Source organism: Ctenocephalides felis, unplaced genomic scaffold (genome assembly GCF_003426905.1).
Source record: "Ctenocephalides felis isolate EL2017-DRISC unplaced genomic scaffold, ASM342690v1 CF-g0.4_SCAFFOLD_01886, whole genome shotgun sequence".
NCBI classification, from domain to species: domain Eukaryota; kingdom Metazoa; phylum Arthropoda; class Insecta; order Siphonaptera; family Pulicidae; genus Ctenocephalides; species Ctenocephalides felis.
The window spans coordinates 131,455,038-131,481,232 of record NW_020538040.1 but is presented as its reverse complement, the minus strand read 5'-3'; the positions used below and the strand labels follow the sequence as shown (position 1 = coordinate 131,481,232).

General features: G+C 31.3%; 3 protein-coding genes across 4 annotated transcripts; all 3 read left to right on the top strand.

Moving 5' to 3' along the window:
- The first annotated feature begins 1,509 nt into the window (after positions 1–1,509).
- On the top strand, positions 1,510–13,989 carry LOC113378318 (laccase). Of its 2 annotated transcripts, none has more exons than XM_026618853.1 (9): positions 1,510–1,739; positions 1,812–2,006; positions 2,116–2,262; positions 2,331–2,464; positions 3,828–4,012; positions 5,593–5,791; positions 5,863–6,075; positions 13,400–13,630; positions 13,758–13,989. In XM_026618853.1, exons 1-9 carry the CDS (start codon positions 1,558–1,560, stop codon positions 13,931–13,933), a joined length of 1,662 nt encoding a protein of 553 aa, XP_026474638.1. In that variant the 5' UTR covers positions 1,510–1,557; the 3' UTR covers positions 13,934–13,989. The 2 variants fall into 2 exon arrangements, with proteins under 2 accessions (XP_026474638.1, XP_026474637.1); XM_026618852.1 differs by lacking the exons at positions 13,400–13,630; positions 13,758–13,989 and adding exons at positions 6,160–6,390; positions 6,631–6,782 and having other exon boundaries at positions 1,511–1,739.
- A 1,014-nt stretch (positions 13,990–15,003) lies between these two features.
- LOC113375909 (putative laccase-9) lies at positions 15,004–18,035 on the top strand. Its single transcript, XM_026615850.1, has 6 exons — positions 15,004–15,019; positions 15,081–15,265; positions 16,846–17,044; positions 17,116–17,328; positions 17,413–17,643; positions 17,884–18,035. The coding sequence occupies exons 1-6, from the start codon at positions 15,004–15,006 to the stop codon at positions 18,033–18,035; spliced, it is 996 nt and encodes a 331-aa protein (XP_026471635.1).
- Positions 18,036–23,935: 5,900 nt separating this feature from the next.
- On the top strand, positions 23,936–25,172 carry LOC113375908 (laccase-10-like). Its single transcript, XM_026615849.1, has 4 exons — positions 23,936–24,158; positions 24,307–24,519; positions 24,588–24,818; positions 24,941–25,172. Exons 1-4 carry the CDS (start codon positions 23,936–23,938, stop codon positions 25,114–25,116), a joined length of 843 nt encoding a protein of 280 aa, XP_026471634.1. The 3' UTR covers positions 25,117–25,172.
- The last annotated feature ends 1,023 nt before the right edge of the window (positions 25,173–26,195 follow it).

The window sequence follows — 26,195 nt, the reverse complement described above, 5'->3', positions numbered from 1 at the left end:
TAGTTTTTTCACATTTTGAAGCTCCACAGCAACTTCGCATACTTATAAAATTGCCTTAAAGCCACTTACACCTAGTGTTTATTAAAGACGAAAAAACTGTTTATTAAGAACGAAATAAAAGTTCCAAACATATAAAGTTCATTGCAATATTAATATAAAAATGTAATGATAAAATATAAAATGTATTATTACATAACCAAATAGAGATTTTAGACCCAAAAGTCCAAGATCTTCCCTGTAAAATCGTCGAGACTTTTAGAACCTTAATATTATATTGCAATAAGAATAACACCTAATTACACCTTTTACCAACTGGTATAGTGTAATTTTTCCAACTATGCACTATGAGAAAAAGATTAAGAACAACTGAATCGAATGTTTGTAGACATAATTCGCTAGATGTTGAATTAAAATCTAATCTAGATATTTAATTACTAATGCTGTATTCGGTTATTATTATTCGAAATTTGACGTAACCGATCTTGAGCAACGACACGCGTAAAATTCTGAAAAGCTTATTCTACTGTTGAAATAATATTTTCACAATGTTTTTAATAAAAATGTATTTTTAATATAGCGTATTGTGTAGTGTAACAGTTATTATACAATTTAAATTACGTCACAAAATGAGAACAATACATGTAGCGCAAAAGCAACGTGCGTTGCCGTCACACCCGTTTGATGTTTATTGCGTTTGGGACAAAATTTGTGCGTTTACTCTTAATATTCAGATATTTAGTGCACACGCACATAGAAAAGCACATGATGGCATAAATGTTTTAAACAAATATCCTTATATCTATAATTTCTGCTTCAGCACCCCTCGTCGGTTCCGTCCTGGCAGCAAGCAATCAAGCAAATGCCAAAACGTCCTTCCGCCACTTGGACTTCACGACGAGCGCCACCGCCGAATTGAGACGGAACCCATCCCTGTCCGCCCCCGACGAGTGCGCCAGGGCGTGCAGAGAGGGCGAACCTCCAAGGATATGTTACTACCACTTCACATTGGAATATTACACCGTTCTGGGAGCGTAAGTAAAAAAATATATATGTCAAACAATAACATTTGGCAAAACGATCGTATAACTTTTGATTATTGAAGTTGGAAGATTTATGTTGGATGTATTTGTAGCTATCATATTATATAGAAAGTTCTGAATAAATTCAATTGTTATAAACTATTTGAAAGTTCTAAAGTATTGTGCGAAATCTTCTCGTTTTTAAGCTCGACTAATAAATGTCAATAATCACCGTTTCAATCAAATTGGTTACGTACTTTCAAATTTAATGATATAAAATTTATTAATACTAATGCTCAAATTAATATAAATATAATATTAAATGAAAACGTATACTGTACTATCTGCAAAGAAAATTCAAAAAATCCTGTTTGTAATATATTTTCTGTGAATTAATAATAACAATAAAAATATTATTTTCTCTTTCCATTGTAGGGCCTGTCAAGTGTGTACCCCCAACGCAACAAACACAGTCTGGTCCCATTGTCAATGTGTTCTCGCTGACGGTGTCGAGCGTGGAATTTTGACTGCCAATCGTATGATCCCAGGACCAAGTATCCAAGTATGCGAAGGAGATCGAGTCGTTGTCGATGTCGAAAATCATATGGAAGGTATGGAAGTCACCATCCATTGGCATGGAATCTGGCAGAGAGGATCCCAATATTACGATGGAGTACCGTTTGTCACGCAGTGCCCCATACAGCAGGGTAACACCTTCAGGTCAGCAAATACCAGATCAATAATGTCAATTTATTTGATCCAAATAGGAACAAATTTTTTTTTTCGCTACAGATATCAATGGATTGGTAACGCAGGAACCCACTTCTGGCACTCACATACAGGTCTACAAAAATTAGATGGTCTTTATGGTTCCGTAATCGTACGTCAACCTCCATCCCATGATCCAAACAGCCACATGTACGACTTCGATCTCACTACACATATAGTTTTAATTTCTGATTGGATGCACGAAGACGCAATGGAGAGGTAAATAATAAAAGTAAAAATTTATTAAAATCACAAAATTGAGGCCGATTTCCAAGATAATTCATCTACGTTTTTGAACAAAACATAATTATTCTACTTTTATTTCTAGATACCCCGGACGATTAGCAGTAAATGCAGGTCAAGCTCCTGAAAGTTTCCTCATTAACGGTAAAGGACAGTTCCGTGATCCCAACACCGGATTTATGACCAATACGCCTTTGGAAATTTTCACTATCACTCCCGGAAGAAGATACAGGTAAAGTTACTAAAATATACTAGTGTGCTAATTTTTGTTGCTAATTATTTTCATACATAATTTTGTAGGTTCCGTATGATTGCTGCCATCGCTTCAGTGTGTCCAGTTCAATTGACGTTTGAAGGACATTCATTAAAAGTCATAGCCACAGACGGTGAACCGGTACAACCGGTTGAGGTCAACACCATCATCAGTTTTTCAGGTTTGTTATATTGTTCAATAAATCGATTCTTGAGATATTGAACTTGGATGGCCGAGTTCATTGGTTGCATCGAAAACGTGGTGATAACACATATGGCAAAATGAAAATTATGAACTGTACATGGGACAATAATTGGATTAGTTCATTTTAAAATAATTTAATATACTGAGTTTTAAAATTATTGTATACTTAATATGAAATCTTTCAATATAAAAAAAAAAATACGAATTTATAACGTTTCGTCAAAAGGATGAATTTTGTTTAGAGTGAATTTTACGGATATTTTGAGAATTCACATTTATTGATAAAAAACAGAGTTCAAGTCATAGTATACAAATTAACACCCATTATTAAAATTTACACAAATTTCTCAACACGTTGATCCAGCCGAATTTGCTGTCCTTTCCGTTCAGCTGGCAGTGGGCAGACAATCTGCAACGTTTACCATGTACCACATTTTTGTTTAGAATGATTTAAAAAAAAACAATTTTTAAATTTAATTGAGAATAATTTTCTTTTTTAATGTCGGTCACACAGTATATCCAAGCAAAAATTCTAGTGCCGAGCTTCTAAACCGACACCGGTCATACCTGGAGCCGACGTCGGTCATAGAGAATGTTGGCTGTCGGTCATAGGAAATGTTGACTGTCGGTCATAGAAAATGTTGACTGTTGGTCATAGGGAATATTGACTGGCGGTCTCCAGCGACCGCCGCCGGGCTCAAGGTGTTAATCGGATATGAATATGAGTCATACCAGTTGCGGATCTAGGGGGTGGGTCACGGGAGTCATGACCCCCCCCCCTGAGTTTGTTTTAAGACACAGATAGAACACTTATTCAGCAATAAAATTACTCCATAATGATTTTATTTATGTATTTTGTTACCAAACACATTTTATAACTTCAATATGTAACTTATTATAGACGAACAGAGGAGTCAAACACCCATAAAATTTAAGGATTTTCTAATCGTATTGCGAATATATTTTCTATACATAATTTAATAATGTGACCCCCCCCCTGGCGCCAAAGCTGGATCCGCCACTGAGTCATACTTATTTCGAACCAAAATTTTTGAACTTGTCTTTACTAAATACCAATGAGCTGCGCGCATGATGAAAACGGATTCAATATTTTTAATTCATCCAAATCATTGACACACCCAATGGTACATACATACATACGACACACATATGCACACCCTACGAAAAGTCATTTACCCTACGAAAAGTTATAAATACGCTAATATAAACCTGTTATTCATGACTATTTTTGATGCGTTTTAGATGCTGCATGAAAAAAGTGCTGCTTCATCATTTTCCCTAAGAAAATATTGATCTATTTACCACCGTCTAAATTCCAGGAGAACGTTACGACTTTGTGATCGAAGCCACGCAGCCCGCGGGCGCCTACTGGATCCAACTCCGAGGCCTCGGCGAGTGCGGCATCGAGCGCGCTCAGCAACTGGCCGTGCTCCGGTATGCTCGGGGTCCGTACCAACCATCGACTCCGGCGCCCACGTACGACTCCGGATTACCGCAGGGCGTGGTGGGTACATTTCCGTAAAATTATTGTTGATGAGGAGTAATGATAATGCTTGTACCTCACACTACTTCGCGCATATTCGCACATCGGTATAAAGTAAGGTCGCGCAGGTTCGAATAAAAAACAGTATTATTCTTTCTCAACCTGAAAGTATTTATCAAAAGTTAGATTTACAATCCAGTAACTATAAAAAAAAAACAAATTTGCTAAATATAACATAAATAGCATATAATTCCTATACATTTTTTATATTGCTAAGAAATATTGGAAAAACAAGACTTTTATCGCACTTTTAATTTTCTTTTAACGCATTTATATTTTAAAATAAATTATACATATAACGGTTAAACAACCTGTCCTGGATATAGTACAAGTCTCTAGAACTTCCATATAACCACTTAAAATATATTAAAAAACGTAAACTTTGGGCGCATATGAGTAAGAAGATACAAGTAACTAATTATTTTGTGAATATTGTATATATTTTGAAAATGTAAATATTGTGTATATAATTTAGTCAATTAGTATAATCATGTAAATAAGCGGTGGTGACATACTCTTCTATATTACAATTCTTTTAGTTCGTACATTTTTATCAATAAGTAATATAGTTCCGTTTGTACACATTGGAATGCATTCCAAAGCCGTTGTAAAGAGTAAAACGTATTATCAACTGTACATTATACAAAGTAGATAAAAACAGACACTCTTCTGATTAACATAGTAATATTTGTATATAGTCAGAATTAAGATTGTGTATATATGATATTGGTCATAAAGTGCAAAGGTACGGTGAAGGCTCTTTAAAAAAATTTACCTTAAAAATAGGAACAACTGAAAGGCGAGAGACGGAAATCTAATATAATATCTAAAAAATGCATTCGGTAAGTAATGTTATCATGATAGTTTTATTGTATTTTCTTGTAAGGTTGTAGAGTGCATAGTTCTCGCAACATAAAAAATCATATAATAATTCAAATGAGCAGCCTAGTAAATTTTAGAACTCGTAGGAGTAGTTATACACACCAATATAATATGCACTGATATTCATCTATTTACGTATATTATATATGTCTCTTCACATGCAATGTTACTTTGATATTGACATAGACTCAAAAAAATTAGCTTAACCTCTACCTCCATCAATTTACTGAATCCTTTAATCCGCCTAATATATTGCTAGACTCTATGCAAATACCAAAATATTTTTACTTGTGACGAGAACATGGATTAACAAGAATACTTTTCAGGTTTTCGTAGTTTTTTTCAAATAATTCACGTAATAGATAGCAACTTACATATTCTTCTTAATAAAAAACTCATCTATCTATTTTTTTACCTATATATTAGAAAAAATATTAGGTTTATTTTTATGATTTTTTAAGAAAATGATTTTAAAATTATTGGCGTAGCTGTAATGAGAGAAGTGATGATAATGGGCTTAATTTTTCAAAATAAGATTATCATCCTACCTATTTTAAACCGACAAATCGCAAACCCTGTTGTGGGTATCGAAGAGATTTTAGAACAATTAAAATTTGCGATCGCGTTTACTAATTATTTTTTTAATGATTACAATTTAGGTTATGAACCCATTGGATGCCATGTGTAATGATCCATTGCGTACCGATGCTGTGTGTGTTAATCAATTAAAAAATGCTCACACGGTTGATGAATCTCTGCTCCAGCTTAAACCAGATGTCAAGATTTTCTTACCTTTCCGTTTCCATGTCTACAGACCAGAAACATTGTTCCAGCCTAACACTTATAACAGATATTTAGGTCGGTATTTTCAAAAAAACTTAATCAACGGTTGTGTTTCACAAGTGAATATTTAATGGTCCTTGTTACAGTTGCTCCAACTGGAGATCACGTACTATCATTGGTGGATGAGATATCGTACATGTCACCATCTGCTCCTCTGCTTTCTCAATACGATGATATCAATCCTGAACAGTTCTGTAATGGAGACAACAGACCCGCCAACTGTGGTGACAACTGCATGTGTACCCACAAAGTAGATATACCCCTCAATGCTATTGTAGAAGTCGTACTCGTCGACGAAGGTAACTTTTCTCCCATTCTTTATACATTTTGGTTGACAATTATTTATCGTTTGAAAAAAACATGATGAAATTCTTTTCTTCCAGTACAACAACCAAATCTGTCTCATCCATTCCATTTGCACGGATACTCCTTCAATGTTATTGGTATTGGACGCTCACCTGATACTACAGTGAAGAAGATCAATTTGAAACATGCTTTGGATTTAGATCGAAGAGGACTTTTGCACAGACAGTTCAACTTACCACCTGGCAAAGACACTTTGGCAGTGCCCAATAATGGATACGTAGTGCTTAGATTCAGAGCTGACAATCCAGGTACTTAAAAAGACAAAAGACATAGATTTTAAAACTGTAACAAAATAAGAAGATCGGCCTCCTATTTTATTAATTTTTAATGTATGTATTTATGTTGCATTGGAGGTTTATTTGTTAAAGCGTTAGTGCTGAATTTGGTCCTGCAACCATTCATTTCAATATCTGGCAACTAAAACGTTAACATTTATTTTACAGGTACAAATAAATATTCGGATAATTTAATTTGTGTATCTGTTTCAGGATTCTGGATTTTCCACTGTCATTTCTTATTCCACATCGTAATTGGTATGAATGTCGTTTTCCAAGTTGGCACACTTGCTGATTTGCCACCTGTACCCGAAGGTTTTCCATCGTGTGGTGACTACACCCCTCCTATTCTTCCTCCACACTAAACTATAACTATATATGTGTATACATATATCTGTATATATGTATATATATATATATATATATATATATATATATATATTACATATACAATAATTTTTTAAAGGCGTATCCTAAATGTATATATTATCACAACTTTATATTAAACAAGATGTACATTTACAATGATAAAGTAGATAATTCTATGAGAGTTCCAAAAAGTATAGGTACCCCCACATTAATCCAAATGTTGGATTTTTTGTTGACATGTTGACTTAAGAGCTCGCAAAAAAGTTAACCTGACCATTTATCATTCGCGAGTTTCATATATTTAAATTTATAAAAATTAACATTATTATAATTTCTTTGATTAATAACATTCCGAAACTTCAACGATACATTGCCAACTAACACACCATATGACCAGAAATATATATATATATATATATATATATATATATATATGTATAAAAAATTTTGAACAAAATGTCATGTATATATAAATTTGGCTTCCAATGCACAATAGCGTTCTTTGTATAGTTTTATAAAATCTATAACTAACACTCCATTTGTACATATTGATCCACATAATATATAAAGCTATATTATCATATCTTATTTTAACATAATCTTTTGTAATTATATATACTTATAAATACACGAATACACAGCCACATACAAACACGCATATATATATATATATATATATATATATATATATATATATATATATATGCATATATGCGAAAAAGTACTAAATATTACAGTGTATATATGTAAGTTTTGTATATATGATACTTAATGCATGTCATTAACATGTTATTACACAAATTCGATCACAAACATTTGGCAAGAGTAATAGTTATTTTTTATCAGTGGTGAACTTATGTATATATACCTACCTATACCTTTTAAAAGCACAAAAAGTTATTTCTTAAACTTACATTTTATTTAGATTAGCGTTTCGCTGTATTTTATTTATAGCATAATAAGTCTCTGGGACGAAACATACGGTAAAAATACCACCGATCCGATCGGAGCCAATTGATGGTATATAGATCTTTACGAAATCAAGCAGATAACTAAATAAAATCTTCAGATTTGAGCTAAATATACAATGTTACATAACGTTTGTACATAAATATGAAGATCTAATAAATAAGAAGATCCACACGTACGTAAATTTATGTTATCCACACCGGTTCAACTCAGGGACGTTCCGAAGATATTTTGTCATAACACTTGTTATAAAAACCCTAAATTGTTATTGCATTCACATTTGGCTAAACACTTTTATAAAATCCTACATATTACGTTGTTATACCCAACTTATATTTTTGATAAACTCGTTATTGATATAATATCAAGATATCGCTCATCTCTATAATCCAAATCAACAATTATATCCAAAACCCAAATTTTAAGTTATTATATTTTTTTAGTTCTTCCAACTAAATCTGACACGTTCACTTACATAGAAACGCTAATCTGACAATAAGAATACATACCACTAGTAATTATTAATTAACGTAGAATACTTAATAGAAGTAGTTACTGATTTGAATTATTATAACGAAATACAAAAAAAATATTATATCTACGATATAATGATTTTATTGCAGTATTTCGAAATAACTTTTTTTTATTTTTGACAATTATTACAGAAGTGGTAAGTATGCATTCATTGTAAATATATTTAACAAGGATTGATTTTTTAAATATGTACTAATAATATACGGTTTTGCGTATTTGGCTGTAATATTTTATAAAATTTAAGTTAAATTATTTTCTAAATTAGTATGAAATGCATTAATCTAAATATATATACATATATCATTAAAAATTATATGAACAATGTTTTGTATCCGATAAATGTAATATAATAAAATTGCTGTAAATATATAAATCTGTCATATATTATTTTTATAAGTATGTTTGTATATATAGCGAACGATGTACATATTATTTGCATTCGTTTTTTGTGGTATTTGGTGCGGTAGTAGTATTTTGTGTGAAAGTTGATAACTTGTGTGAGAATTCATAATTTTTTAGTAGTGTATTGATTAAAAGTCGTTGATATAGATGATACTGCTGTACATATTGTTCATCTTATCTCATTTTGAGGTTTCACACCCCCAAGAAATTTATCATCCACGAAGTATTTTTTTTTTTAATTTAAGAATTGTTTGTTTCCCAACTATGAATTATATATTAATTATTTAGTGATGAGTAATTCATAATCAATAAAAATAATATTAGTTCAGACTCTTGAAATAATTCATATAGGTAGTAATAATAAGGATATTATGTTATCAGATTATATCTCTATTGTGGAGACTGAAAAGCAACAAACAGAACCTCGAATACCAAACTCTAAAAACGAGCATTATCATTCCAGTTCATCTTGCAACTTACGAAAGGGAGTTTTGTATTCGTCGAATGGAAGTTAAGGGGTAGAAATAAATAAATAAAATTATTATTCCTGCAAGGATACATTTTTAAGTTTTTCGATTAATTTTTTTATACCCCAAGAAAATATTGTTTCTGCATCTCCAAAATGGCTTCTTAATTAGTTGTACTTTTTTAACTCGCAGCTCTTTTTTCATTTCTGAAAACAGGTAATAATTACTGGGCCCATATGCAAAAGGCAGTCTGTGCAACGTAGCTCTTATAATGAGCGCATTGCATGCTTTTTGTGATTTTTCACCGTTTTTCTCCTCAATGGATTATTCTAGTTGCTCTAAAATTGAAGGGTTGTATTCTCCTGTTACAGAAACACCTTTATCTTTCAATCAATAATATTTCTTCTAAGTTCCAAAAGACAGTTGCCATGAGTTTCTCAGCTGACTGTGGCATCTTAAAATTCTTGCATGGAATCTTGTTTCGACTCAGGTTCATAATGATGAACCCATTTTTGTCTCCAGTAATAACGTTTGTCTTCTAATAACCCTAAATTTGTCTCCAGTAATAATTCGACTCAATACGCCATCCTGGTCTTTATTATAGAGGTTCAAAAATGCATGTAAAATCTCTACGCGCAGCGGCGTGAGCTTTCTTGGCACCCATCTTTCGCTGATCATAGTCATGCCAAAATGATCGTGCAGGATTTTAAAAATGGTTGTATCTGATACTCCAACCATTTCTGCAAGCTGTCTCTTCTTAAGACGAACATGGTTGAGTAATTTTTTTAAAACATTTTTGGTTAAATTCTGGCGTAGTCACTTCGAATTTCCTGACAGGGCCGGGTCGTCTTCCACGGCTTCTCACTGTGCCACTTATACACCACGATGTTTTCTGAACAAGAGTCGCCGTAAACCAATGGCATCTCATTGTCGCCGTAAGCGATTTTACATGCTTTTTGGAAATTTCTAAGGGCGTGATATTTGATTTTTTCCGCATTTCAATTTTCACTTCCGATTATGTTGCTTGATTGACGATAGTTGGAAGAATAATTGTCAGTTAAATGTTACCAGGTTAGTATCACAATGAGCCCGCGATTTCATACCGCAAACTTAAAAACTCCCCCTCGTACGTACTACAAATACTATATTTTAAATTGCTACACGCATAAAGGAAAACTTTGATAATAACGTTTGAAATTCTTCGTGTTTTCAGAGATATTATATTTTCTTTCGATTACATGCGTCAATTAATTTTAATTTTGCACATTTTTGAAATATTTAATTTAGCGAGCTCCCAAGAATATGATTGCAACGTAAGTTGGCCGACCACAGTTCAGAAGGCTTAGCGCTATTTTGCGACATAGTCTGGATTTAAATTCTTTTTTTTAATCGAAAACTAAGGTAATAAGAATTGAAAAAACTTTTAGAGTATTTGCTTATAAAGTCCTCATTTTTCTGCTGAAACAATATTAGCAATTTTATTAATACAAAATAATATCAACAAAGTTTCTTGAAATTTTACATCTGCATATTCAAATGAACAAAAATTACTACATTAGCAAATAATATTGATAAACCGAAAATTTAGTGCCTAATCACAAAAAGATTCATTTCACTATGATGTATTTCGATTTATTTTTTTATTTAAAATATATTTTACTTTATAATCTTTTCTTAACCTCCGAAGGATAAATTTAAAGAGGTTTAAAATCATTCGATAGCAAATTTGACGTTTAAAATCTATGAAGAGCAAATTTAGAAAAAGTATGTATATGTGTTTGAATGTTTGTGTGTATGTAATTCGACCTTTGACCGATTTTTGACCATTCCTCTACGTTTTCGGTTACTGAATTACGGTTATCAGTACGGTTGTACTGATTTCACCAATTTAAAGAAGATATTTTAAAGGCCACATTCAATATAATTCGATAAGGATTGCATTTATCAGATTGTGCCACAAAAAGCACAAAAGTTACTTTATAATTTGCAGAAAAGTGCAAAACTTGTCTTGCACATTTTGGCCAAAAATCCGGAACCGATTTTAAAAATTTAAAAGCTGCTGCAAAGATATTTGTTGGGAATCTAGATTATTAGATTTTGGTAAATTTAGATCAAGCCGTTTCTTCGTAATTATTTTTTGAATTCAAATTAACTCAAATATTACGGCCCTAAAACCAAAGGTTTAATTTTACAACGCTTTTTTATCATGTGAGCTAAAATTTAACCTCTCAAAAAACGGCAGAACTGATTTCAAAACTAAAAAAGAACTCGTGTTGGAAAGTTTTTCGAGACGGTCGGCCAAACCGTTTCTTTACAATTAGCAGAAAAATGCAAAAAAACGATTTAATTCATTTAAAAACCGTTTTAGAAATATCGTTTGATAATCGTACTGATTAGTATTTGTTAAAGTTCGTTCGAACCATTTCTTTACAAGAAAATGTATTTTTTTGCGTTTCTAATGAAACTAAACATGGCGATAGAATTTAGAATCTTAAAAATATTAGAGGCCTACGAAAACTGGTGGACATACAAGCGCAACGCTTGTTAATATAATTACATATATCAATTGAAAGTTTGAAAAATATCAATTGTTAATCGCATTAATTAGTTTTCAGTTAAAGCGAAAACGCTATTTTCTGAATCAACCGTTGAAAATTTCATCTAAATAACTAAATCTCAATTTTTATTAATTAGGCCCATTATTTGAACGTATCGGGAAGTTCGTGCAACTTGCATGAAGATACAATGACACACTTAATTATGCTTTCATATTTTCAAATTTACTGACGATTTTCTGTAAAGCAGATAAAGTTGCAACAAATAATAAGCACTCTTCGTAATGTAAGCCAACAAATAATATAAGCTAACTGTAATAACATTATAAACTTTTAGTATATTATAGATAATAATTACAGAAAAAATTACATACTAGATGACCAAGAAAAAAAAAAGAAAACCAAGTTACAACAGTTCTATAACCCTAACGTTATCCCTGACACATAAAAACAATTCCAAATCGAAAAATTTGGAATGTGACCTGAAATAATTTAATATAGATTGTAAATTATAATGTATGATAAGAATTTTGTACGTTATTCAATTTTAACTTATACAACATTTATATTAATTGTAAACTATATCGAAATGATTGCTCTGTTAGCACGCACAGATTATTTTCCTATTTTGCAAAGCAATATGAAACATTTACATATTTCACAAAAATGTCAAATATACCATTCGAATTAGAAAAACGATTTGAATAAAATACATAAAATTAATTTATTTCATAGGGCAGGTTATAAATTGCCCAATTTCGAAAAATTCCTGTAACAATCCATATTTGTATAAAAATGATTTAGAGTTCTATATAAATAATTTATAAATGTAAAAGTCTTATGAACAATTCCTTTATTCAAGCAAATTTATACATATATGTATGTATGCATGTGTACATATGTATGATCGTCACTACAACTCATTGTATATAATCTATGATCAAAAGTATCCGGTAAGTTATTCTTTTGTAAATATAATTTTCAAAATATTTTACTTCACCAACGATGATATCTTCTAATTTTGAATTCCCTCGATGCATATATATTATTTTTCTGTACAGGTGCTAAATCCGTTGGATGCCGTTTGTAATGTGAAAAGAGCCGACGCCGTCTGCGTCAGTAATTTAAAAAATTCGAAAAGAGTCGATGAAGGTCTCCTGCAGCAGAGGCCGGATGTGAAGATCTTCCTGCCGTTCAGATTCCTGTTCTATAGGCCAGAAGAGGTTTTCACACCGAACACTTATAATAGATATTTAGGTAGAATCTAGTTCTTTTCCCGCTGTACTATTCGTCAATTTATTTTCTATTGCTAAAATATCTTACTCAATACCACTTCTTTCATATCAGCACTAATAATCATGAATCTAAACTTAAACTCGCATTACATGTCTTTCTCCAATTTCAGTGGCACCAAGTGGTGATCACGTGATCAGTTTAGTGGACGAAATATCATACGTTTCCCCACCTGCGCCCCCAATCTCTCAATTATACGACATACCACCAGAGCAGTTCTGCAATGGAGACAACAGGCCCCCGAATTGTGGAAACAATTGCATGTGCACTCACAAAGTAGACATTCCATTGAACGCCATTGTGGAAATAGTACTCGTAGATGAGGGTAAGATCAATTTTTGGTTCAAAATAATTTTAAAGACATTCAACTAATATGAAATAAACTTTCTACAGTTCAACAAGTCAACTTGTCCCATCCCTTCCATCTTCACGGGTACGCGTTCAACGTCATTGGCATGGGAAGATCACCAGACAAGAGTGTGAAGAAGATCAATTTGAAGCATGCTTTAGATCTGGACAGGAGGGGATTGCTGCATCGAGAATTTAACAGACCGCCAGGAAAGGATACCATTGCTGTTCCGAATAATGGATACGTGGTTGTGCGATTCAGGGCCGACAATCCAGGTCATTAAATTTAATCGAAAATACATATTGATTCTTTGACATTGTTGAGACCTTCTCATTCTTGTTATTATATAAAACTTCTAAGTGCCTGTAATTTAATAATATTTAGACTATTTATTTTCACCAGGTTATTGGTTATTCCATTGCCACTTCCTGTTCCACATAGTCATTGGAATGAACTTGATCGTTCATGTGGGAACTCAAGCTGATCTGCCGCCAGTACCTCCAGATTTCCCAAAATGCGGAAATCATCTGCCCCCAATACAGTTCCCTCAATTACACAAGCCATTCTTCCACCATTAGCGCAATTGTTAATTAAATTAAAAGTTAATGTTGTTATTGACTAGTTTTAAACAAAGCATTTTAGAGTTCTTAAAATTTCTTTACAAGCAACGAAATATAGGCGAACGATTTTCTAAAACAAATTTAATAGAATTATTATCATAATGAAAAGACGTTTTTAGTATCTCACAATCAGTTACGTCTAAACAAATATGCAGCCATGAACGAAGTGGCTTGTGTGCTGTCTGATGCACATGCTTATGGAGTTCCATGAATCGTTATGCAGTTTACTCCCACTAACATTATTTATTTACTAATCTTTATACATAAACAATTTTTCAAAAGAGTTATTTATTTCTTTGAAGTTTCGTAAAACGTTCGTAAAGAAATTTTCAGCTCTCCACCACAATATAAACCAAAAATGTTGATAACTTATAAGTTAAATGAGATGTTTAAATTTGCAATATAATAATTCTGTTACAATTAATTTATAAGTAAATTATTATGTATGTTATTAAGCAAAACCGTTATGTATAATTATAATCAAATATTCATGTGCAATCTAATTAATAATTAAACAATACTGTGACTCCCGTAGCCAAATTATAATTTTTAAATAAAATTGTTTAATTTATGTATCGATATTTTTACTAATAGAAGTAACTAATACTTGTGAATATCTGAATGTGCTCAATAATTGTATTTATTTATTTATTCATAAGAAAAAAGTTATGAATAAATATTATTTCAAACTTAAATGTTATCATTTTTTAATTATTTTATCTACTTATTGAATTTTAATATCAAAGTAATTATATGAAAACATATGACAAAAAACATTGATAAAAATAGTTTTACAACTATAAATATATTATTCAAGTAGGTAGAGGAACAACTAGGTTCAGTCAAAATGACATGGTCTTTTATTTTTATAAAAATTTATTTATTCAATGATATGATAGGTCCCAATCCTTTTTACACATACATACGACACACATATGCACACCCTACGAAAAGTCATTTACCCTACGAAAAGTTATAAATACGCTAATATAAACCTGTTATTCATGACTATTTTTGATGCGTTTTAGATGCTGCATGAAAAAAGTGCTGCTTCATCATTTTCCCTAAGAAAATATTGATCTATTTACCACCGTCTAAATTCCAGGAGAACGTTACGACTTTGTGATCGAAGCCACGCAGCCCGCGGGCGCCTACTGGATCCAACTCCGAGGCCTCGGCGAGTGCGGCATCGAGCGCGCTCAGCAACTGGCCGTGCTCCGGTATGCTCGGGGTCCGTACCAACCATCGACTCCGGCGCCCACGTACGACTCCGGATTACCGCAGGGCGTGGTGGGTACATTTCCGTAAAATTATTGTTGATGAGGAGTAATGATAATGCTTGTACCTCACACTACTTCGCGCATATTCGCACATCGGTATAAAGTAAGGTCGCGCAGGTTCGAATAAAAAACAGTATTATTCTTTCTCAACCTGAAAGTATTTATCAAAAGTTAGATTTACAATCCAGTAACTATAAAAAAAAAACAAATTTGCTAAATATAACATAAATAGCATATAATTCCTATACATTTTTTATATTGCTAAGAAATATTGGAAAAACAAGACTTTTATCGCACTTTTAATTTTCTTTTAACGCATTTATATTTTAAAATAAATTATACATATAACGGTTAAACAACCTGTCCTGGATATAGTACAAGTCTCTAGAACTTCCATATAACCACTTAAAATATATTAAAAAACGTAAACTTTGGGCGCATATGAGTAAGAAGATACAAGTAACTAATTATTTTGTGAATATTGTATATATTTTGAAAATGTAAATATTGTGTATATAATTTAGTCAATTAGTATAATCATGTAAATAAGCGGTGGTGACATACTCTTCTATATTACAATTCTTTTAGTTCGTACATTTTTATCAATAAGTAATATAGTTCCGTTTGTACACATTGGAATGCATTCCAAAGCCGTTGTAAAGAGTAAAACGTATTATCAACTGTACATTATACAAAGTAGATAAAAACAGACACTCTTCTGATTAACATAGTAATATTTGTATATAGTCAGAATTAAGATTGTGTATATATGATATTGGTCATAAAGTGCAAAGGTACGGTGAAGGCTCTTTAAAAAAATTTACCTTAAAAATAGGAACAACTGAAAGGCGAGAGACGGAAATCTAATATAATATCTAAAAAATGCATTCGGTAAGTAATGTTATCATGATAGTTTTATTGTATTTTCTTGTAAGGTTGTAGAGTGCATAGTTCTCGCAACATAAAAAATCATATAATAATTCAAATGAGCAGCCTAGTAAATTTTAGAACTCGTAGGAGTAGTTATACACACCAATATAATATGCACTGATATTCATCTATTTACGTATATTATATATGTCTCTTCACATGCAATGTTACTTTGATATTGACATAGACTCAAAAAAATTAGCTTAACCTCTACCTCCATCAATTTACTGAATCCTTTAATCCGCCTAATATATTGCTAGACTCTATGCAAATACCAAAATATTTTTACTTGTGACGAGAACATGGATTAACAAGAATACTTTTCAGGTTTTCGTAGTTTTTTTCAAATAATTCACGTAATAGATAGCAACTTACATATTCTTCTTAATAAAAAACTCATCTATCTATTTTTTTACCTATATATTAGAAAAAATATTAGGTTTATTTTTATGATTTTTTAAGAAAATGATTTTAAAATTATTGGCGTAGCTGTAATGAGAGAAGTGATGATAATGGGCTTAATTTTTCAAAATAAGATTATCATCCTACCTATTTTAAACCGACAAATCGCAAACCCTGTTGTGGGTATCGAAGAGATTTTAGAACAATTAAAATTTGCGATCGCGTTTACTAATTATTTTTTTAATGATTACAATTTAGGTTATGAACCCATTGGATGCCATGTGTAATGATCCATTGCGTACCGATGCTGTGTGTGTTAATCAATTAAAAAATGCTCACACGGTTGATGAATCTCTGCTCCAGCTTAAACCAGATGTCAAGATTTTCTTACCTTTCCGTTTCCATGTCTACAGACCAGAAACATTGTTCCAGCCTAACACTTATAACAGATATTTAGGTCGGTATTTTCAAAAAAACTTAATCAACGGTTGTGTTTCACAAGTGAATATTTAATGGTCCTTGTTACAGTTGCTCCAACTGGAGATCACGTACTATCATTGGTGGATGAGATATCGTACATGTCACCATCTGCTCCTCTGCTTTCTCAATACGATGATATCAATCCTGAACAGTTCTGTAATGGAGACAACAGACCCGCCAACTGTGGTGACAACTGCATGTGTACCCACAAAGTAGATATACCCCTCAATGCTATTGTAGAAGTCGTACTCGTCGACGAAGGTAACTTTTCTCCCATTCTTTATACATTTTGGTTGACAATTATTTATCGTTTGAAAAAAACATGATGAAATTCTTTTCTTCCAGTACAACAACCAAATCTGTCTCATCCATTCCATTTGCACGGATACTCCTTCAATGTTATTGGTATTGGACGCTCACCTGATACTACAGTGAAGAAGATCAATTTGAAACATGCTTTGGATTTAGATCGAAGAGGACTTTTGCACAGACAGTTCAACTTACCACCTGGCAAAGACACTTTGGCAGTGCCCAATAATGGATACGTAGTGCTTAGATTCAGAGCTGACAATCCAGGTACTTAAAAAGACAAAAGACATAGATTTTAAAACTGTAACAAAATAAGAAGATCGGCCTCCTATTTTATTAATTTTTAATGTATGTATTTATGTTGCATTGGAGGTTTATTTGTTAAAGCGTTAGTGCTGAATTTGGTCCTGCAACCATTCATTTCAATATCTGGCAACTAAAACGTTAACATTTATTTTACAGGTACAAATAAATATTCGGATAATTTAATTTGTGTATCTGTTTCAGGATTCTGGATTTTCCACTGTCATTTCTTATTCCACATCGTAATTGGTATGAATGTCGTTTTCCAAGTTGGCACACTTGCTGATTTGCCACCTGTACCCGAAGGTTTTCCATCGTGTGGTGACTACACCCCTCCTATTCTTCCTCCACACTAAACTATAACTATATATGTGTATACATATATCTGTATATATGTATTTATTATATATATATATTACATATACAATAATTTTTTAAAGGCGTATCCTAAATGTATATATTATCACAACTTTATATTAAACAAGATGTACATTTACAATGATAAAGTAGATAATTCTATGAGAGTTCCAAAAAGTATAGGTACCCCCACATTAATCCAAATGTTGGATTTTTTGTTGACATGTTGACTTAAGAGCTCGCAAAAAAGTTAACCTGACCATTTATCATTCGCGAGTTTCATATATTTAAATTTATAAAAATTAACATTATTATAATTTCTTTGATTAATAACATTCCGAAACTTCAACGATACATTGCCAACTAACACACCATATGACCAGAAATATATATATATATATATATATATATATATATATATGTATAAAAAATTTTGAACAAAATGTCATGTATATATAAATTTGGCTTCCAATGCACAATAGCGTTCTTTGTATAGTTTTATAAAATCTATAACTAACACTCCATTTGTACATATTGATCCACATAATATATAAAGCTATATTATCATATCTTATTTTAACATAATCTTTTGTAATTATATATACTTATAAATACACGAATACACAGCCACATACAAACACGCATATATATATATATATATATATATATATATATATATGCATATATGCGAAAAAGTACTAAATATTACAGTGTATATATGTAAGTTTTGTATATATGATACTTAATGCATGTCATTAACATGTTATTACACAAATTCGATCACAAACATTTGGCAAGAGTAATAGTTATTTTTATCAGTGGTGAACTTATGTATATATACCTACCTATACCTTTTAAAAGCACAAAAAGTTATTTCTTAAACTTACATTTTATTTAGATTAGCGTTTCGCTGTATTTTATTTATAGCATAATAAGTCTCTGGGACGAAACATACGGTAAAAATACCACCGATCCGATCGGAGCCAATTGATGGTATATAGATCTTTACGAAATCAAGCAGATAACTAAATAAAATCTTCAGATTTGAGCTAAATATACAATGTTACATAACGTTTGTACATAAATATGAAGATCTTTATGTTATCCACACCGGTTCAACTCAGGGACGTTCCGAAGATATTTTGTCATAACACTTGTTATAAAAACCCTAAATTGTTATTGCATTCACATTTGGCTAAACACTTTTATAAAATCCTACATATTACGTTGTTATACCCAACTTATTTTTGATAAACTCGTTATTGATATAATATCAAGATATCGCTCATCTCTATAATCCAAATCAACAATTATATCCAAAACCCAAATTTTAAGTTATTATATTTTTTTAGTTCTTCCAACTAAATCTGACACGTTCACTTACATAGAAACGCTAATCTGACAATAAGAATACATACCACTAGTAATTATTAATTAACGTAGAATACTTAATAGAAGTAGTTACTGATTTGAATTATTATAACGAAATACAAAAAAAATATTATATCTACGATATAATGATTTTATTGCAGTATTTCGAAATAACTTTTTTTTATTTTTGACAATTATTACAGAAGTGGTAAGTATGCATTCATTGTAAATATATTTAACAAGGATTGATTTTTTAAATATGTACTAATAATATACGGTTTTGCGTATTTGGCTGTAATATTTTATAAAATTTAAGTTAAATTATTTTCTAAATTAGTATGAAATGCATTAATCTAAATATATATACATATATCATTAAAAATTATATGAACAATGTTTTGTATCCGATAAATGTAATATAATAAAATTGCTGTAAATATATAAATCTGTCATATATTATTTTTATAAGTATGTTTGTATATATAGCGAACGATGTACATATTATTTGCATTCGTTTTTTGTGGTATTTGGTGCGGTAGTAGTATTTTGTGTGAAAGTTGATAACTTGTGTGAGAATTCATAATTTTTTAGTAGTGTATTGATTAAAAGTCGTTGATATAGATGATACTGCTGTACATATTGTTCATCTTATCTCATTTTGAGGTTTCACACCCCCAAGAAATTTATCATCCACGAAGTATTTTTTTTTTTAATTTAAGAATTGTTTGTTTCCCAACTATGAATTATATATTAATTATTTAGTGATGAGTAATTCATAATCAATAAAAATAATATTAGTTCAGACTCTTGAAATAATTCATATAGGTAGTAATAATAAGGATATTATGTTATCAGATTATATCTCTATTGTGGAGACTGAAAAGCAACAAACAGAACCTCGAATACCAAACTCTAAAAACGAGCATTATCATTCCAGTTCATCTTGCAACTTACGAAAGGGAGTTTTGTATTCGTCGAATGGAAGTTAAGGGGTAGAAATAAATAAATAAAATTATTATTCCTGCAAGGATACATTTTTAAGTTTTTCGATTAATTTTTTTATACCCCCAAGAAAATATTGTTTCTGCATCTCCAAAATGGCTTCTTAATTAGTTGTACTTTTTTAACTCGCAGCTCTTTTTCATTTCTGAAAACAGGTAATAATTACTGGGCCCATATGCAAAAGGCAGTCTGTGCAACGTAGCTCTTATAATGAGCGCATTGCATGCTTTTTGTGATTTTTCACCGTTTTTCTCCTCAATGGATTATTCTAGTTGCTCTAAAATTGAAGGGTTGTATTCTCCTGTTACAGAAACACCTTTATCTTTCAATCAATAATATTTCTTCTAAGTTCCAAAAGACAGTTGCCATGAGTTTCTCAGCTGACTGTGGCATCTTAAAATTCTTGCATGGAATCTTGTTTCGACTCAGGTTCATAATGATGAACCCATTTTTGTCTCCAGTAATAACGTTTGTCTTCTAATAACCCTAAATTTGTCTCCAGTAATAATTCGACTCAATACGCCATCCTGGTCTTTATTATAGAGGTTCAAAAATGCATGTAAAATCTCTACGCGCAGCGGCGTGAGCTTTCTTGGCACCCATCTTTCGCTGATCATAGTCATGCCAAAATGATCGTGCAGGATTTTAAAAATGGTTGTATCTGATACTCCAACCATTTCTGCAAGCTGTCTCTTCTTAAGACGAACATGGTTGAGTAATTTTTTTAAAACATTTTTGGTTAAATTCTGGCGTAGTCACTTCGAATTTCCTGACAGGGCCGGGTCGTCTTCCACGGCTTCTCACTGTGCCACTTATACACCACGATGTTTTCTGAACAAGAGTCGCCGTAAACCAATGGCATCTCATTGTCGCCGTAAGCGATTTTACATGCTTTTTGGAAATTTCTAAGGGCGTGATATTTGATTTTTTCCGCATTTCAATTTTCACTTCCGATTATGTTGCTTGATTGACGATAGTTGGAAGAATAATTGTCAGTTAAATGTTACCAGGTTAGTATCACAATGAGCCCGCGATTTCATACCGCAAACTTAAAAACTCCCCTCGTACGTACTACAAATACTATATTTTAAATTGCTACACGCATAAAGGAAAACTTTGATAATAACGTTTGAAATTCTTCGTGTTTTCAGAGATATTATATTTTCTTTCGATTACATGCGTCAATTAATTTTAATTTTGCACATTTTTGAAATATTTAATTTAGCGAGCTCCCAAGAATATGATTGCAACGTAAGTTGGCCGACCACAGTTCAGAAGGCTTAGCGCTATTTTGCGACATAGTCTGGATTTAAATTCTTTTTTTAATCGAAAACTAAGGTAATAAGAATTGAAAAAACTTTTAGAGTATTTGCTTATAAAGTCCTCATTTTTCTGCTGAAACAATATTAGCAATTTTATTAATACAAAATAATATCAACAAAGTTTCTTGAAATTTTACATCTGCATATTCAAATGAACAAAAATTACTACATTAGCAAATAATATTGATAAACCGAAAATTTAGTGCCTAATCACAAAAAGATTCATTTCACTATGATGTATTTCGATTTATTTTTTATTTAAAATATATTTTACTTTATAATCTTTTCTTAACCTCCGAAGGATAAATTTAAAGAGGTTTAAAATCATTCGATAGCAAATTTGACGTTTAAAATCTATGAAGAGCAAATTTAGAAAAAGTATGTATATGTGTTTGAATGTTTGTGTGTATGTAATTCGACCTTTGACCGATTTTTGACCATTCCTCTACGTTTTCGGTTACTGAATTACGGTTATCAGTACGGTTGTACTGATTTCACCAATTTAAAGAAGATATTTTAAAGGCCACATTCAATATAATTCGATAAGGATTGCATTTATCAGATTGTGCCACAAAAAGCACAAAAGTTACTTTATAATTTGCAGAAAAGTGCAAAACTTGTCTTGCACATTTTGGCCAAAAATCCGGAACCGATTTTAAAAATTTAAAAGCTGCTGCAAAGATATTTGTTGGGAATCTAGATTATTAGATTTTGGTAAATTTAGATCAAGCCGTTTCTTCGTAATTATTTTTTGAATTCAAATTAACTCAAATATTACGGCCCTAAAACCAAAGGTTTAATTTTACAACGCTTTTTTATCATGTGAGCTAAAATTTAACCTCTCAAAAAACGGCAGAACTGATTTCAAAACTAAAAAAGAACTCGTGTTGGAAAGTTTTTCGAGACGGTCGGCCAAACCGTTTCTTTACAATTAGCAGAAAAATGCAAAAAAAACGATTTAATTCATTTAAAAACCGTTTTAGAAATATCGTTTGATAATCGTACTGATTAGTATTTGTTAAAGTTCGTTCGAACCATTTCTTTACAAGAAAATGTATTTTTTTGCGTTTCTAATGAAACTAAACATGGCGATAGAATTTAGAATCTTAAAAATATTAGAGGCCTACGAAAACTGGTGGACATACAAGCGCAACGCTTGTTAATATAATTACATATATCAATTGAAAGTTTGAAAAATATCAATTGTTAATCGCATTAATTAGTTTTCAGTTAAAGCGAAAACGCTATTTTCTGAATCAACCGTTGAAAATTTCATCTAAATAACTAAATCTCAATTTTTATTAATTAGGCCCATTATTTGAACGTATCGGGAAGTTCGTGCAACTTGCATGAAGATACAATGACACACTTAATTATGCTTTCATATTTTCAAATTTACTGACGATTTTCTGTAAAGCAGATAAAGTTGCAACAAATAATAAGCACTCTTCGTAATGTAAGCCAACAAATAATATAAGCTAACTGTAATAACATTATAAACTTTTAGTATATTATAGATAATAATTACAGAAAAAATTACATACTAGATGACCAAGAAAAAAAAAAGAAAACCAAGTTACAACAGTTCTATAACCCTAACGTTATCCCTGACACATAAAAACAATTCCAAATCGAAAAATTTGGAATGTGACCTGAAATAATTTAATATAGATTGTAAATTATAATGTATGATAAGAATTTTGTACGTTATTCAATTTTAACTTATACAACATTTATATTAATTGTAAACTATATCGAAATGATTGCTCTGTTAGCACGCACAGATTATTTTCCTATTTTGCAAAGCAATATGAAACATTTACATATTTTACAAAAATGTCAAATATACCATTCGAATTAGAAAAACGATTTGAATAAAATACATAAAATTAATTTATTTCATAGGGCAGGTTATAAATTGCCCAATTTCGAAAAATTCCTGTAACAATCCATATTTGTATAAAAATGATTTAGAGTTCTATATAAATAATTTATAAATGTAAAAGTCTTATGAACAATTCCTTTATTCAAGCAAATTTATACATATATGTATGTATGCATGTGTACATATGTATGATCGTCACTACAACTCATTGTATATAATCTATGATCAAAAGTATCCGGTAAGTTATTCTTTTGTAAATATAATTTTCAAAATATTTTACTTCACCAACGATGATATCTTCTAATTTTGAATTCCCTCGATGCATATATATTATTTTTCTGTACAGGTGCTAAATCCGTTGGATGCCGTTTGTAATGTGAAAAGAGCCGACGCCGTCTGCGTCAGTAATTTAAAAAATTCGAAAAGAGTCGATGAAGGTCTCCTGCAGCAGAGGCCGGATGTGAAGATCTTCCTGCCGTTCAGATTCCTGTTCTATAGGCCAGAAGAGGTTTTCACACCGAACACTTATAATAGATATTTAGGTAGAATCTAGTTCTTTTCCCGCTGTACTATTCGTCAATTTATTTTCTATTGCTAAAATATCTTACTCAATACCACTTCTTTCATATCAGCACTAATAATCATGAATCTAAACTTAAACTCGCATTACATGTCTTTCTCCAATTTCAGTGGCACCAAGTGGTGATCACGTGATCAGTTTAGTGGACGAAATATCATACGTTTCCCCACCTGCGCCCCCAATCTCTCAATTATACGACATACCACCAGAGCAGTTCTGCAATGGAGACAACAGGCCCCCGAATTGTGGAAACAATTGCATGTGCACTCACAAAGTAGACATTCCATTGAACGCCATTGTGGAAATAGTACTCGTAGATGAGGGTAAGATCAATTTTTGGTTCAAAATAATTTTAAAGACATTCAACTAATATGAAATAAACTTTCTACAGTTCAACAAGTCAACTTGTCCCATCCCTTCCATCTTCACGGGTACGCGTTCAACGTCATTGGCATGGGAAGATCACCAGACAAGAGTGTGAAGAAGATCAATTTGAAGCATGCTTTAGATCTGGACAGGAGGGGATTGCTGCATCGAGAATTTAACAGACCGCCAGGAAAGGATACCATTGCTGTTCCGAATAATGGATACGTGGTTGTGCGATTCAGGGCCGACAATCCAGGTCATTAAATTTAATCGAAAATATTAATTCTTTTTCATTTTTGAAACCTTCTGATTCTTGTTGTTATATAAAACTTCTAAGTGCCTGTAATTAATAATATTTAGACTATTTATTTTCACCAGGTTATTGGTTATTCCATTGCCACTTCCTGTTCCACATAGTCATTGGAATGAACTTGATCGTTCATGTGGGAACTCAAGCTGATCTGCCGCCAGTACCTCCAGATTTCCCAAAATGCGGAAATCATCTGCCCCCAATACAGTTCCCTCAATTACACAAGCCATTCTTCCACCATTAGCGCAATTGTTAATTAAATTAAAAGTTAATGTTGTTATTGACTAGTTTTAAACAAAGCATTTTAGAGTTCTTAAAATTTCTTTACAAGCAACGAAATATAGGCGAACGATTTTCTAAAACAAATTTAATAGAATTATTATCATAATGAAAAGACGTTTTTAGTATCTCACAATCAGTTACGTCTAAACAAATATGCAGCCATGAACGAAGTGGCTTGTGTGCTGTCTGATGCACATGCTTATGGAGTTCCATGAATCGTTATGCAGTTTACTCCCACTAACATTATTTATTTACTAATCTTTATACATAAACAATTTTTCAAAAGAGTTATTTATTTCTTTGAAGTTTCGTAAAACGTTCGTAAAGAAATTTCAGCTCTCCACCACAATATAAACCAAAAATGTTGATAACTTATAAGTTAAATGAGATGTTAAATTTGCAATATAATAATTCTGTTACAATTAATTTATAAGTAAATTATTATGTATGTTATTAAGCAAAACCGTTATGTATAATTATAATCAAATATTCATGTGCAATCTAATTAATAATTAAACAATACTGTGACTCCCGTAGCCAAATTATAATTTTTAAATAAAATTGTTTAATTTATGTATCGATATTTTTACTAATAGAAGTAACTAATACTTGTGAATATCTGAATGTGCTCAATAATTGTATTTATTTATTTATTCATAAGAAAAAAGTTATGAATAAATATTATTTCAAACTTAAATGTTATCATTTTTTAATTATTTTATCTACTTATTGAATTTTAATATCAAAGTAATTATATGAAAACATATGACAAAAAACATTGATAAAAATAGTTTTACAACTATAAATATATTATTCAAGTAGGTAGAGGAACAACTAGGTTCAGTCAAAATGACATGGTCTTTTATTTTTATAAAAATTTATTTATTCAATGATATGATAGGTCCCAATCCTTTTTACACATTTTTGATTCATTTGCTATCAGTAACATAGTATTTTAATTAAGTAGGAACTATAATAATTTATTAATAAAAACTGCAACTGATCGGTCCATATAGTACGGACAAAATGACATATGATGAA